General features: G+C 26.7%; 2 protein-coding genes across 7 annotated transcripts in view; one reads left to right on the plus strand and one right to left on the minus strand.

Moving 5' to 3' along the window:
- LOC113556111 (sushi, von Willebrand factor type A, EGF and pentraxin domain-containing protein 1) overlaps positions 1 to 16,807 on the minus strand; it is a 58,658-nt gene that overhangs the window by 21,132 nt on the left and 20,719 nt on the right. The gene's annotated exons all lie outside the window — the stretch shown is intronic.
- Positions 1,458 to 16,807, plus strand: part of LOC113556112 (cilia- and flagella-associated protein 45-like) — a 53,130-nt gene continuing 37,780 nt past the window's right edge. The window contains exon 1 of the mRNA XM_026960871.1: positions 1,458 to 1,544. Within this exon, the coding sequence (XP_026816672.1) occupies positions 1,484 to 1,544 (61 nt within the window). The 5' untranslated portion in view covers positions 1,458 to 1,483. The remainder of the gene's footprint in view (positions 1,545 to 16,807) is intronic.

Genomic DNA, 16,807 nt, shown 5'->3' on the forward strand with positions numbered 1-16,807 from the left:
TTTCGTATTATAAAAACGTACCTGTATCTGTACTTATACATTTATAATAAAATATAATTCTCGGTTTTCAGTATACTGAATTTATAAATATCCGATTAAAAAATGTTTAAATATCAAACACTCATCATAATATCGCTTCAGCAGTCTAGCGTATGAAACTATAAAATATTAAAATTATAATAAACGGATTATTAAAAGCAAAAGTGTAGCTGAGCATGCTTGGTGAATCAATCAGTATAATATTATATACAGTGGTGTTCCTATAGGGTACTCCATTTATTCTCAAGATTTTTTAGAAAAAATCATGTGTATACCGTGTATACTCTCAATGAATTTGAGAAAAAATAGTTGTTGTTTGTGTAGTGAGTGATTTAATTCCTTATTGAAAACCAAATAAAATATATTTTTAAAGTACAGAAAACAGAAATTATTTTCCGCTAGTGAAATATGTTTATTATTTTTCGTCAAATAGAGTCGACGATAACATAATATATTATATTTAACTGGTTATACCAATAATAATCATAAAAGTGCATACCAAATTTTATGGTGTTGACGTTGAACTGAAAAGACCAAATCTATTTTTATAAATTACGTCATATAAATAATATATAATGGTAAATGGAAATCTTTTTTTGAACATCCTAAAGTTTTCAATTGAAATTATTAAAACCGTGCTGAGTTTACCCTCAACAAATTTGATGAGAACCTCACTGAATTTATTTACATTGGTAGATGAAAACTAAGGGTCGTAATGATGATTTTTATTTACATTTTATTGTACTACTACTACGGAAAAAAATCTAAAAAATTGAATTTAACAAGAAGTCACGGCTGGATGAGAAATACGTGTGCGTGCAAAATAATATCGTACGCTTGTGGTGGTGGTCACGGCTTTCATTAAACCACGGTTACAGTTAATACGTTTATACCACGGTCGCACTTGGAAAGGTGTAGATGTGGTGTACGGAACCACAATACGTTTGCAGATTCATCACACACACACGCGCGCGCGCGCATTCATGAGACGTATTAAGTTTTAACGCGTACTGTGTATGACCCTATGGCCGGACCGGATTTCATGGTATTTTAAGTGTACCGACATGATGTATATAGGTACCTATTACAATATATAACGTCAGTCTTATAAGAGCCCCGTGTACCGTGCACTAAACGTTTTGTATTTGTCTGACACGTCACGCGTTAATTGTGACCGTACAAAGCACGTATTAAATATAATGTATAGGCGACAATGGGGGTGGCGGCCGATTAATAATATAATAATAATTGTACCATTACGGTCGTATAGTGCGTATGCGTGTGTATGTTTATATATTATACTTACTAAATGTTTACTATTCCGTGTACGCCCGGAAATGAGGCTTATCGCGGGTTTCCAGTTTGTTTGATATACAAACATTCGGGATTTTAATAGCAATAATAATAGTAATTATTATTATCATCGTAACATTGTCGAGTTATTATGGCACGAGGTGTTGTTGCGGGATACAGCACGCGACTAACGAGCGTCATATTTCGCCGACGTAAGTAAATACAGTAAACATAATAGGTAAGTACCTACAAAGCACAGGCTTCAACCTACCAATACAGTCAGTACTGAATATATAGTTTACGTTGTAAGTATATATAGATTACGACAATAAATATATTTATTATATTTACATGTACATGTATTATGTATATAATGTATATATAATGTGTATACGCATTAGTTGGGCCCGGAACTTCATGCATTTGCATATTTGTACTTGGTGTCCGAAAAATTGATAACTAACAACTTTGAATCACATTTTAATGAGTTTAATAATATACTTTAACAATGCATTTTGAGGTTTTTGCATATAATATTATATAATTTGCACATTTTAAAATTTTAAATTGTATTTGACAGTATAATAACTGAGATTTTTTTAGATTGTATAGTAACAATAATATATAAAATTGATATACTTAATGTATGTTCAAATATATAAACGTATTTCTTGAATAAAAACAAATTATTAAAGACGGTTATTGGCCATTATTTTTTCCGGTTAGATAACCCATATAGTTCTAAATCTGTTTAAATTCTTTAATGTTTACTGCAATATTCTTATTGTAAATGCAACATTTAATAATCTTGTATTTTTTCCTTTCTATTGCCTAATTAATATTAAAACTAAAAATATTGTTTAAAACAAAAAAACAAGAAGTTGTAATGCATATTTTAGTGATTTCAAGCTCAATCGTATATATTTCGATTATTCATAGTGTATAAACTTCTAGAAGCTCTACACATAAGTATATAACAACATCATTTGTGAATTCTAGCACGCATAGATTGTATTTCAATTTTTTTTTTTTTAGTTGTAAAAGTTGAAATTGATCCACCTTTATAATTTATCGATTGACTATAAAATTTTACACATTTTTGTATTATAAATCGAAATAATAGGCAAAGTCCATTTCAACGGATGCGAATACCACGGTACATTAATGCTTAAAATGAAACCTCTATTGCAGAAAATTGTTATCGTAGAAATATATACGGTTATGATAATTTATTTTCGTTTCACAACAATATACTCCACCAACCGATGTTAATTTAAATATAAAGAGAAATTGCTCTGTATTTTGATATAACAGCATATTCAACCGAGATGCGATTAATTTACATTTTCATAACAGCCCCAAATAACCTTTTTTTTAAACTCGCTGTACTAACAAAATATGAAATTTTGAAATTACCAAAAAAAAATGTAAAACTTGTTAATTTCAATTAAATATCTGAGTAAAATATTTTAGATTAGAAATTCAATACGCCATAACTATTTTTCTTATCGTGTTCTTTAAATTAAACTATAGATACGTAAATTATTAGTTAAAATAGTTAATATAATTATAAAATGGATTAATAATTTAATATTTGACAAAATAAGTTCACTAAAACATTCAATGATCTTAAAATTAATAAAAAAAAAAAAAATTAAAAATGTAATATTAAAAAAAAAACTTGTCAATAAATTAAAAATAACTGTGTTCCCCGCCTCTGCGGCCATTGGTAAGCCAATAGAGATCTGGTAAATTTTAATTTAATAATAAATCAATAAAATAATTATGTAGCCACCTATAAACGCCTCTAATTAAAAGAAACTAGTGAAATAGCATCTATTTTTAATGATTATAATTTTGTTAAATCATATTCAAAATTCATATTTTTTTTAATTTGATAAGTTAAACTAATTTTTACCAAAAATATGACATAATATCACATTATAAGCTAATACTGACGTAACGTGGATTTCTGTGAATAAGTTCTTGGAATAGATATAGGTATTTTAAATTTATCCTATATATTTCTAAAATTATTTGTTTCGCAAGTACCATTATAGTGTAAAAAGAAAATAATAATGTATCATAAAACATAAACGTAAAAAGTAACAAAACGTTTCAATTTATATTTTGTCGAATTAAATATATACTAAATTACATAAATCGATTGAGAAAAGTTATTATTTTTGTATAAATTTCCAATTTTTTCAACATTTAGACTCCAAATGGCGGAAAAAAAATTTGCCACTGGAAATAAAATATACGTCATATTCATTATTGTAAACCTATAAATATATATTAAAATAATACACTATCACTTATAAGGTTATAATTCACATTATTTTTATTTTAAAATATAATTTATATATATATATATATTTATAATTTCATATGATCCATAAAGACATTATTATAGTTTATAATAGCATTTTAAAACTCTGTTTAGAATAATCATTTATAATGGTCTAAAATAGAAATATTTGGTCACATGAGTTTTTCAAACAAAGATATACTGCAGTAGACAACCAATGACACCCAGACATAAAAAAATATTCTGTCTTCAGCTGTTTACGGTTAGTCGACGAATTTTTTGGCACACACGACACATCCATTCCAGCTGACAGACAAACAATGGGTTTTATGTAGACATTCATAAGTTAATGTTTAGTTTTCGTTAGACATTATTTTTACTAATTATAATCTCCAGCGTAATCTGCCACTTAATTTAATGTTCAAGACATTTTTAAACCATAGCTATAATAAAACACGTTTTAAGATTTAAGAAAGACGAAAATACAAATTCCTATTAAACAAACTAAATAAAATTAAAATTAAAAAAAAAAAAATATTTTTGAAATTTTTATGACTTATCAGGGATTTGTTTTAAATAAATAAGTACCGAAATAAGGTAGCAAAGTAAAACATTTTAAATGTATTTAAAATGAATACTTGTTGTTACTTATTTTTTTATTTTATTTATCCCGGATATCGCATTGTTAAAAAAAGAAAAAACTGTAACCATGGGTAAATTTTTTTTTAATTTAGCAATTATTTTAATATTCATTTATATATATTAATTAAAAAAATATGAATTACTCAATGTCTTTAGGTAAGTAAAAAAAAGATATGTATAATGTTAATTGTATAAGTTTAACTTGAATGCATAATAGAATGTTGATTTAAATTTTAAATAGAGGGCATAAAATAAATAAAAGATTGTGATAAGATAATGTAATCTGTGATTATGTGGTTAAATATAGAAGATTACATATTCTATACCAAATAATGAGAGACTTTGCAGCATATTATAATGATCACAGATTATAAAATAAACAAGACAAAATTAAAGAAAAAAATTAAAAGCTATTAAAATCATTCGTACGACATACTACCATAAACATATTTATTGAAATAAATGCATATAACTGAGTTTATATATACATTATATATGTTGTACCCATTGGTACAACCTATACTTATACTCACTCGTACATAGGTCGTTAATTTTTTTTAATCTTTCAAAACAGAAAAACAGTTATTATGTATATAATTAATTGCGCAATAAACAAAGTAGGTATACAATATAATAGATAATGGGAACTCATACAATTAAGATTCATTAAAAAATTTTAATCAAAATTTGGGGAGTAAAATACAATATACATACCTTATTAAGTTTTCCAGGAATTCGTGATATTTAGCTGTGCAATCAAGTTAAAGGCTTAGGGTAAGACTACAGTATATCATATATATAGTATTATTAATATATTAGGTTCAATAAGCGTTATTTTATTTAAGTTTTATGTTATTTTAAAATGTAATATAAAGTTGTAATATTTTGATGTTTTACTATGTAAAAACATATTTAAAATTTTTTATTATAATCTTAGAATTACCATATATTTTACAACAATAATAATAAAGTGTCAAAAATACAACTTGTAGGCAGTGTCAAGGTATACATATTAATTTTTTCTTTTGAATATCATTTTCATTAAAGATGTTATTAAAATATCTATAAAACATTTTCAGACAAAATCTAGTCATTAACCGTCGATATAACAAAAACACAGACATAAATATTATATTTTTTAATTTCATAAATTATTTTTTTTTATAACATTTCGTGGGGAATAAAATATTGATTATAAAATTTAATATTGGCCAAAATGTATAACTTAATGATTTTCGAATGTATTACAAAAAAGTTTGGCATGACAATCTAATGTTTATAAATAGGAAATTCATTTATATGTAATTAAAATCCTAAAAATTAACAAATTCAGTAATTAAGTTTATTTAAATAAGTTAAAAATATGCAAATGAAAATGAAAAATGAAAAGTACTTAAAAATGTAGAATGAACTACAAATAATTGAAACTATTGTTTTAATTTTCATTTTATCAATTGTAATATTCTAATACTGAGCATAGTTGATTAAAGAACACAAGTGTATCTTACAAGCATGCTTTCAATACTATATTTCGTAGTTATTTATTGAAACATAAAGTTTTATAATATTATTTTGAATGGGATTTGATTAAACGCTATTCGATTGGTTAATACGACTTATTTACTTTGTGAAACAAAATATATTCAATTGGGAAATCGTCAATCATATTTTTAAATTTACTTATTTAAGTACTAATTTTTAAACATATATGACTGGTTGAACGATAGAATTAAAAATATACCAGCTGTATATAGTATTACTGTAGCACTTTCAGTCACAGATATAAAACTAAACTCTCTATATTTATCCAACGATCTGTACGAGTAATTATTTTACTTAACTATACATCACGAGACATATTATAATTCATTTGTTCCACAATATTGTATAATTAGAAAAACTTTTTTTTTTTTAAATAGTGATAATTATTTAAGTAATTATAACTATTGTGTATGCTTATTATTATAGACCGTTATGCTGGGGCTCACAAAGGATCATGTTTGTATACCTTAAAAAAAATAGGGTCAAAAAGGTATCGTTTTGTGACCCTAGAAATGTACAGTATATTTTAATTTTATTGAATTGCCGAAACTCGAGTATTAGGTTATCAGATGTGTGAAAAATAGTTAACCGATTTTAATGTTTGCAACTATTGTATATTTTATCTAAGTTTATATCAATAAGTTTTGTGAACTAAATAATTTTTAATTCAAATTAAATTCAGTAAATATATGTTTGAACCAGTCACTACTAACTACTAATTAATTAGATTTCGTAAAATACTTTAGAAAATATTTATTGGGCCGCGATATATAGATAGAATATCATGTACTTATTATGAATACTATATAGTTATGTAATAAGTTTACATATACACATTAATATATAATACAGAACGTAAATTTTAAATAATAGAGATTTGAAAATATTTTATACAATAGCTGTAGAATGTATAAAAAAACATAAAAGGTAAACATAACTAATCAATACAATAAAATGTGATAAGTGATTATATGTTCTGTTGGGTACCTATCTAATGAAAAAAATAGATTATATTATTTATTAAGGTCAGAAGTTGTCGAACGCTTTTAACGGTCTTATATTTTACTAATCTTTCCAAAAAAAGATTCAGTATTATTAAAATAATATAATATATTGAAGGTACTGCGATATAAATCATAATTGTTGACATTTTAGTAAAACCTAAAATATCGATCAAATACACTGAACATATGTATTAGTGTATTACCTAAATATACGTTAATGATTAGTGATTACCTTCTATGAGCTTATTCGTAATAACGATCACATTTCACAATATAATTTATGTTTATGATATTTTCCACGTTTGAATAAAGATTGTTGTTATTTGACATTAACCCATATTTTTACGAAATATGAATATGACAGTAATCTACCTATTTCACTATCACATTCTCGTCCACTTTTTGGTTATATAATATACCTATACATAAAATTTGTTTATACCCCTATCAGATTTTGAACGAACGAAGGAAATTTATATTAGATTCTGAATGAAGCGAAAAATATATTGGTTTTCAGGTAAAGAAAATGATCCAAAAGTTCCATACAGTTCCTCTTTATATATGATAAATTGAACACTGATGATATTTTATAAATTAGTTATTTTTTGAGAAAATTGCAAAACGGGATAAAATATTAAAATACGCATCCTTTTCGACAAACTCTGTTTTGATAATTTTTTATTTATATTTTAATAATAAAACTGCAAAGTTTCAACTTTGAACTGTTATTTATTTTTATTATTTTATAGTTGTAGCGAAGTCAGTTTTTGAAAATATTAAATAAATTTAATATTTTTGAGCAATTATAATTATATGGTTTTTAAAACATTAAAAGTTTATTATGACGGCGTTACCTGTAATCTTTGTGTTAAAACTACATTTATAATATTACTCGTTGCATTTTAATAAGAATTTACTTTCTTTATTTTGATTGTATTTTTCTTTGTTTTTGTTTTTTTTGTTTTGTTTAATTATTAGTGTATTTGATATCAATGGTTTTAAAAACGACTAACAGAAAATTTCAGAAATATGTAATTAAATTAATGACTAGAGTTGGTAGTTATCTGATAATTAATTGGTGTAACTTGTGAGTGATTTGAAAGCGTTAGTATTGATACGGATCTGTCTGTAGTAATAAACACAACTAAGATGTGCTACTTCGTTATACTGAATTAAATAAAATAACTATGGTAAAGTCAATTTAATAAAGTTGAATGCTTAACCACGTAAATAATATGTATTTTAGAACGTAAAATAATTATTCGGAATTATTTTATTTAGTTAAATTATACAATAGTAGCCAAGTTATATAATAACATAAAAAGTATCTTCTTTACGATTTGTATCAAACGTTTTATTATCTGAATTTAATATTTATAAGACAAATTATTACTGAATAATATATACTGTTTACTAAAAATGGTTAAAAATTACACGCACGCTACATGTATGTGTTAGTGTGTTAGGTATACATTATCAAACAAATTTACATTTACGTTAATTTTTAACGGATCGAAATTTTCTAAGAAATCTTGTCTAAAATCGTGTATCATTATTTAATACCACAGTCGTTTAGACTTTATAGAAACACATTTATCAAGATAGGTATATTATAGTATTGTTAAATACATGTATATCTCTATTTATTTTTCTAACAAGTTTTCTGATTTTCAACATTTTCCGTTGAAAGTTTATCGATGCAAATATAATACAAGACGTAAGAAATCTCTTTTATGAATCAAAACAGCAACGGCGGTGGTGGCAGTAGATCACACGTGCGTGTGGTATTTAATATATATATATATATATATATATATACATACATCTCTATAGAGGACGATGATTTATGCTCGCAAAGTCCAACGATGACTGCAGACATTTACGAGCTGCAGAAGTGGAAAAGTTTCGAGTTTCGAGTTTTGGCGCGTACAACACACATAGGTAATATATTATATTTTATACTACTACCGACTACATTAACGGTGTCGCCGTCGCTACCAATGCTGTCTGGCCGTGCAAGTTTTTTTCGTTTATACTCCTATACGTTCGACCTATGTACATTTCGCCCACTCCAACCAACTACTGTCGTCATTAAATATATTAGTTTTGTCACCCGATTTGGTGGCAACCGCGGCCATTATAACCACTATATATATAGTGCAGCCATGACTACAACTTACTTATATATACAATAGGACAATAATAGGTACCTATATATATATATATAAATCTTAGTAGGCACATTACACTGCTTGAAGAAGGAGGGGCGAACAAACGATCTATTCAACACTCGACGAGGCAACCAGTACACGGCGTTTACCTAAATATATTACATATACATGACTGGTGCAGTTACGTCTATGTGATATATGATCGAATTAATATAGTACAGGGTGATAATTTTGTAACTAAACAATAATTTCTCAGTTAATGGTAGATATTATGTGTTTTAACATATTTTTTTTAGGTACATAAATTGAAGTCATTACATGAATATATGATACATTTTTTTTATCACCATTATTTATTTAGCTTTTCATATAGGTATTTAAAACGACAATATACATTGTTAATTGCATATAAAAGTAGGTACCCGTATTATTCCTAGGTAGGATATTGTTTTGAGGTGTTCAATGTATTAGGTCAAAATGTCGATCCACAGGCTTATTATAGTCATGACAGTTTAAATTTTGGATGAACCGAACAGAGTGGCACTGCAAGATTGCAGCTAACAAAATATTGATGCATTATACTCCACACACCTTACGTGCACCTTATATATAACCCCGCTATACACATTTAATTCATACGATACGTGCGTGTAAATACTCGTCAACGACCACAACACGTAGGCGGGATATTAAACGAAATCCTCCTAGATCGAGATTTGCATATTAATATTTATAATATATGGCGACAACAACGACCCTGAGCAAGTGATATATACTGCTTCTGTCACAGAGTACACCCCACCGTTGCACGGGAAGACCCATGTGCTCTGTGTGCATATTATACGTTTATATATATAATATATAAGTATACGATATAAGCGGAAACCGTATATATCGTTTTGAACAAATAACGAGCCTACAGTGTCGTATGGTCGCTTCGAAATCAGCCGCCAGGATATCCGACACGGCGTGATAGGGGATGAGACTGCGAGGGGCAGTAGATTCCGCCCCGTAAGTCGGACCTAACGTCGTTAATAATAGAAAATATTTATATGTCCGTATATGACTCCGTGCTAGACGCAAAAAACGTATATACTGAAAAATTCTATTTTTTTTTTTTAAACCACCCTAATCGTTTTCGCGATCCGTTTAGGCCATTTTACATATCTTCTATCGAACTCGCGCGTCGTAGGCTATAACTATTTTATGAGGACTTTTCGTATCGGTTACGCACGCGTCAACGCGTTTTTACGTCATCGGCGTCGGCGTGTGACAAATTAATTCGGACTGCAGACGATGAAGTCGTTTGTACTTAAACATAGTATTTTAATAAACTACGTATACTAATCGTACAAATGAATTTTATCCTATTCACTTTCCAATAATATTATGTATATAGATATTTATAAAAAATATAAGGCTGACGAATATTCAAACAAATGAACAAACATGTAGTTTTCAAGAACATTTTTACATTTACAATTTTTAATTAATGACCAAAATTCCTCACTTGTTACATCATACATTTTATATTATATTTTTCCTATTTTGTTAGTTTTAATGAAATACAATCAACCCAGCTTTATCCATAATGTGTTCTTATGTTATAATTTATTTGCATTTGTTGTATTCAAAATTCGTATAGTATATTAGAGGTTAGTAAATTGTATATATGTATATCAATCACGGGCCTCAAAAACAGATGCCGTTTATGAAAATATATCACAAATGACATTTTTAAAAATATTTTATTATACTATTTCGTTATCGTGACAAACGTAAGGAAAGTGTGGACAACCGATTAAGAGCTTTGTTTCCCCTTGTTGCTACCTCATACTTTCATACTTACACAACTTAACGCTAAAACCATTTTTGTCGGAATTCACTTTACCGGCACTCGGAGCGATCATTCCGCTGATTATACGGTCGGCTGACCGTCACAAGCGTGCGCATTTTATTACATACACGTATATTTGTTTTATAAAATAAAGTTTCAGAAATTAGATTACCAACGCGTATTTGCAGAGTTTGGGTTCATCCACGTGAATAAACGGAATCGGTGGCCGTGCGTACGACACCGGCCGCGGCAGTGCAATAGTGCAAACAATAAATTGGCCGACGGACATACAGATGGTTTGTTCGTAGAATTATTGACATTCGCACGTAATAGTTGTTATACGAGTAGGTATAACAATTAGATATCAGTTTTTATACATGAGTATAAAAATTAAATATGTTAGTACCAACTGGATAAGAATTAAAATTAAATTTGTATGTTGCTCTCTGGATAATATGAGCGTACGTATGTATGATATTCTCATCAACAGTTTCCCGTAAAACTGACTACCTACTCTATTGCCTATAAGTATACATAGTATTCCTACATCGTGTTTGTGGTATAATTTTGTATTTTCAATATCAGATAAATTATTACTTACATTTTTCAAGTAAATGAGGACTACAAATTAAATAATTTACAATTCCCTGTTAAGAAACTTCAAATATAATAATATAGCGTATTTTCCCAAAAGTCCCGTATTATTGTATTAATCTAAGTATACCGTGGCACATAATATATTTAAGTGCTGTTTTTCAATAATTATCTTTAAGAGAATTCTAATTTAATGGCGTACAGCTGTTGAAACAACTGCACTTCGATATATTGAATGAAGATAATCAGGGCGATGTGCACAGGGCCACGATAAAATATTACATATATGCATTTGTCACCTAAGAACGGCATCAGCAAACCAAACCCCATACTGCACAAAGCACAATGACCTAAAAATTGAATCAAGTCAACCAGTTAGCTATCGCCTATCAAAGACTACAAATCATTATATTCAAAGTTACAAACCCATATACAAATCCATTGATAATATAAATCTCATAAAATACACAACCAATAAATTCTACCCATCAACTAAAGAGAAAATATGACAGATAAGTACCTACATAACTAAAATAATATTATAAAAAAAAAGATAAATATAAACATATCAATATTAAAGTCGGAAAATATTATATTCAATTATTGATAAAGAATACTTAATTAATTTATGAAAAATTAAATACAAAATACCAAAATATTTTGAATAAATTTTCTTCAATTGTAGAAGTGCAATACATGTATCTACTATTGTATGTACTACAACTAGTCTAATATTTTTAAGTATATTTCATGTTAAATTCATTTCGGTACGTTTATAGAAATGTTAATTCAAATATTCCATTGTTGAAGCTATAATTATTGCCAATATACTTTCTGTAACATTGAAATCCATTTCAATTTTATATATTCCAATACCTATATAAGACAATTCATTTTCAACAAGCATTCAAAAATCTTATTATTATATTTTAGGGTAAGTATAAAATATCAATTACGAAATATTATGTGAAACTGTGATGTACATTTATGTTTAATAGGCCAAATATATACATACAACGACTCCATAGTGTGAATATAAATAATAAATATTTATTATGCATAAAAGTCCTGTATTTCGACATTAATATCATGTTTCCCAAGTCTTCGACCATCTGATCCCTTCTTATAAGTAATCGGGTCTGCTATCTCAGACAGCTGGTTAAAAAGGGTCTACATTTATCGGATTTATATGAAACTCAGTAGGTAGGTATGTACCCAAAGTAATTTTAAGAGTGTACGTCGATTGAGCGAATAAGCAACCTTTTTTTTTACAATGAACAGTTTTTTTTAATACGTCGATAAAATGAATTTTATTTGACAGTGTACTGATCAATAAAATTATTTCACAGACTATGTACGCATTATTTTGATATAATATCTCAAACTATATGTTGTTTCTATGATTTAGTTCACGTACATATAGGTACATAGGAACCTATAATAAACCTGTACCAAATATTTAAAAATGTTGTTTTAAACTTCGAGTGTTTGATAGATACCTGCAGTTTATGATTAATAATTTTACATAAAAAATAATGAATTTTACTTATCATATAAAATCTATAATCAACAGATTAACTATTTCATTTATTATTTTTATAAAAATTATAAGTGATAAGTAAAAAAATGAAATGATCACGTAAATATATGGCACACGATTTGTTTATATAGTTGTTTTCAATTTTGAATATTATATTATTATATTATTAGTATGCACGATTAGCGAATAAAAAATATAAATCGTATTATCTATAAAATTGTAATTGGTATAGAATATTATTATTATCTCATACTTCTCAGTGGCGTATATTTAAAGAGTGGAGAAGGATTAACGAGATATATCTCCTCGTGTTGTCTTTTTATTTGCATATATCATTTATATATTATATGACTTACTATTATTTAAGTTCATATTTTTACTTTTTAGTAATACAAATAATAATGTTGTTATTGTATTAAAGCTTCTTGGATACTGTGTAATTATTATGATAAAAATATATTGAATAAACAAATACACTTATAACTAGTTAAACATATTTTATAACTCCATAATTCTGTGCTCTAATAAAAATATGATAATAAAAACACATACTTTGTAAATTATATTGGTTAAAATAAGTCAAGACTTATATCCCAGAATCACTGGATTAATATATTAGTATCGTTCTAAATAAATTAATAATTACTAGTAGTTAATTGATCTTAATTTCAAAGCAGATTAAATAGAAAGACTATGTCCATTCACAGATCATTTCAAGTTAACGATATAAATGATGCACTTTCACAGAAAAGCAGGATATTTCAATTTTTATTATAAATTACAAAAATTTGTAACTTAAAATTGACTTTTTTTTTTAACTAATTTTATATAAATTTTAGTTTTAATACATTATTTTATACCTCCTTAATTGACTATAAGTCCCAATTACATCACTGATAAGTACTTCTGAGTACAAGTATTCCACAACTATTCAAATTTTAAACACAATAGTTAATAGTAAAATGTATATACTATTTGGTTCATAATAAAATGGCTATAAATTATAATGTCATTATTGTATAGCACAATTTCACCAAGTATAATATTAACGTGTTATTCGCAGGGCCAATCACAGTATTTAAACAATTGTCTGGTAAAAAGTGCTCTCTACGAAACAAAGAACGTTACGATTTAAATACTGCAAATTTAATTAACTTTTACGCTCAAAAAACACATAATAATTCCATGATCATTAGGTACTGAATAATTTATGTGATTTATTTAGATTTTTTAATAACTCTGGACAATAGCAACAAATATAAAAAATTTACTTATGTACAACTGTGTAAACATAATACTTTTAAGCAGCGCACAATATTTGATTTCGCAGCATTTAACATATAATAATAATTATTATTATATTACGTGCTAAATTAACCGCAAGAATATATTTTGGTGACGGCCGAGATGATAAATATTATTATAATTAGAAATATTTTGTGAAACCTGTATCGTACTCTCGAAACAATAATATAATACAAATATGGCAAAAGGTAAATTTAGATATTATATTTAATAGATTTGTAATAACACAATATAAACTATATGGCCTAAACCCCGATTATTAAATCGCAAATATAAATTAATTATTTAAAATTACGAACTGGTTACTCAAAGATTTCCTCTGACAATTATATGCGAATAGAAGACAACACTGTGTCTATATTTGTGGTTATCCTGTTCTTTTAGTAAAGCGCATCTCTTTGTTTATTGTAGAAATTTAAGACTATCTTCTTGAAACTCTAAGTCCAATTGAAGGTAACAGAAATCAAATTATTTTATTTCTTAAATTCATTGATATGTACGTACAAATCAATCTAGAAAAATTAATGTATTTATTCATATGTATAATATAAATATTATATGCTAATTATTGACGCTGTATTTGTTAAGATACGAGTAAACTACACTTTAAAAAAAAGTTGGTAAATGTACAACGTATTCGTTGATCACAAATTTATTTTGTAATTTTAAGAAATTATGATGGTCTATTATTATTTCTTCATAATTTAACTTAATCGATAATACAACAATTTCACTATAATATACTACTTTGGTTTTTAGATCTTACTCTCGTATTGCACTTCGTCTCCTCTGTCTACACCTCTATTGTAGTGGATAATAGCAATAAAAATAAATAAACGCAACAGCTAATAATGTGCGTACATATACCATTTACTGTCTTTAAAAAACGATATTATTTTCGATTTTCATAGTGAAATAAATAATAACTAAAGATACACACATTTACACACACACATTCAAGTACATAGAAAATATATAAACCGTTTGTGTGCTTATTTTTATATACGCTAGACATAACTTGGGCAAAGCCCCTTGGGGTATTTTTTCGACGCTGTTATTATCGGCTCTATAGAACTGTCGCATCGGTGGTATATATATATATACATTAGACACACACAACGACCGGACATAATATACAGAAAGAAATATTCCAAGAGCCGTAGAAAACTAATATTAAAAGAAATATGAAAAGAGGGAGAAGATTTTTCGTTTTTCCTGTTCACTGGCTACGGGTGGACTCAATAGAAATGCAGGCATTTAATCAATTTCTTCTTATACGTATTTGTCCAAATCGATACTTTGCAACAGACAACGTTGTGTTCTGATATTATGGTCGTCCGATAAGATTTCACCAAAATCATTTCAGTAAGTCAAATGCATATCCACCGACCATCATATCATATGAAAGTACGACAAATGCACATTGTATTCGCTCTCTATTATAATATAATGCATGGACTGCAGGTAAGTTGTTTTCTACTTACAATATAATAGAATTGTGGATTTAAAAGTTCTATTGAGAATACATTTCAATTATTTCGGAAAAGTTTTGTTGTTTTTCAGTATTTGAGTCCCAAGTGTATTTTAAAAAGTTGCTTTTAGTCGTGGACACTTTTTGAAGTCCCCGAGGATCGATTTTTATGACGGATCGACAAGATTCTTGAAATTTAAAATGATTCTTTAAAGTATGAATTCAATAAAAGAATATTTATTATAAAAGAAAACTATAAATTAGATCAACAAAACCTATTTAATCAATAAATGGGCTTAGATAATCATTAAAGTAATAACATAAATACACAAAATATTCTTTGAAAATAAAAAAAATATTTTAAATAAATTTCCAATATCATTTTAAATTTATTCCATAGTAAATAGAAATATTACAAAGACGAATTTCAAACAAAATACAAATAGAATACACTAAGGAAATAAGAACATAATATACAAGTGTTCTGTATAATCTATACAATATACATTATAAATAATAATATAGACTTCTTATAAAATTAAAGATTACAGACGTTAAACAAAAAATAATAAATTCTATTTATAAAATATTATTTGTTTATAAGAAAAAAAAGTAATATTTTTAAAACTCTTTTAAACATAATTATGGCATAAATAGACGTAATATTAACTGATTGACAGTATAATTTGAAAGGAAGGAATATTCTACTGATAAAGCATGTAATTATTATACCCGCATCATAAATCGATATTTTATTCACCATCAGTTGTTTAATATTAATGCCGTGATAAATCTTAAATAAATTAAACATTAGAACAATTAGTAATAAACTAATAAAAATATAAATGCGGAGTAATTAAGAATCATAATTCAATTATACGCACAACACCAAGTTGTTCGATCTTAAACTAATTTCCATCTGAAAAACATTTCCTTTCAGTTTCTTTCTGTTCAATGTCACTACATTTCCTCTTTTTATTAAAAATTATAAAATAAAATCAGTTCATGATGTTTAACTGAATGTAAATAAATTTCATTATAAATACTAAATACATACT

Source organism: Rhopalosiphum maidis, chromosome 4 (genome assembly GCF_003676215.2).
Source record: "Rhopalosiphum maidis isolate BTI-1 chromosome 4, ASM367621v3, whole genome shotgun sequence".
Lineage (NCBI taxonomy): Eukaryota > Metazoa > Arthropoda > Insecta > Hemiptera > Aphididae > Rhopalosiphum > Rhopalosiphum maidis.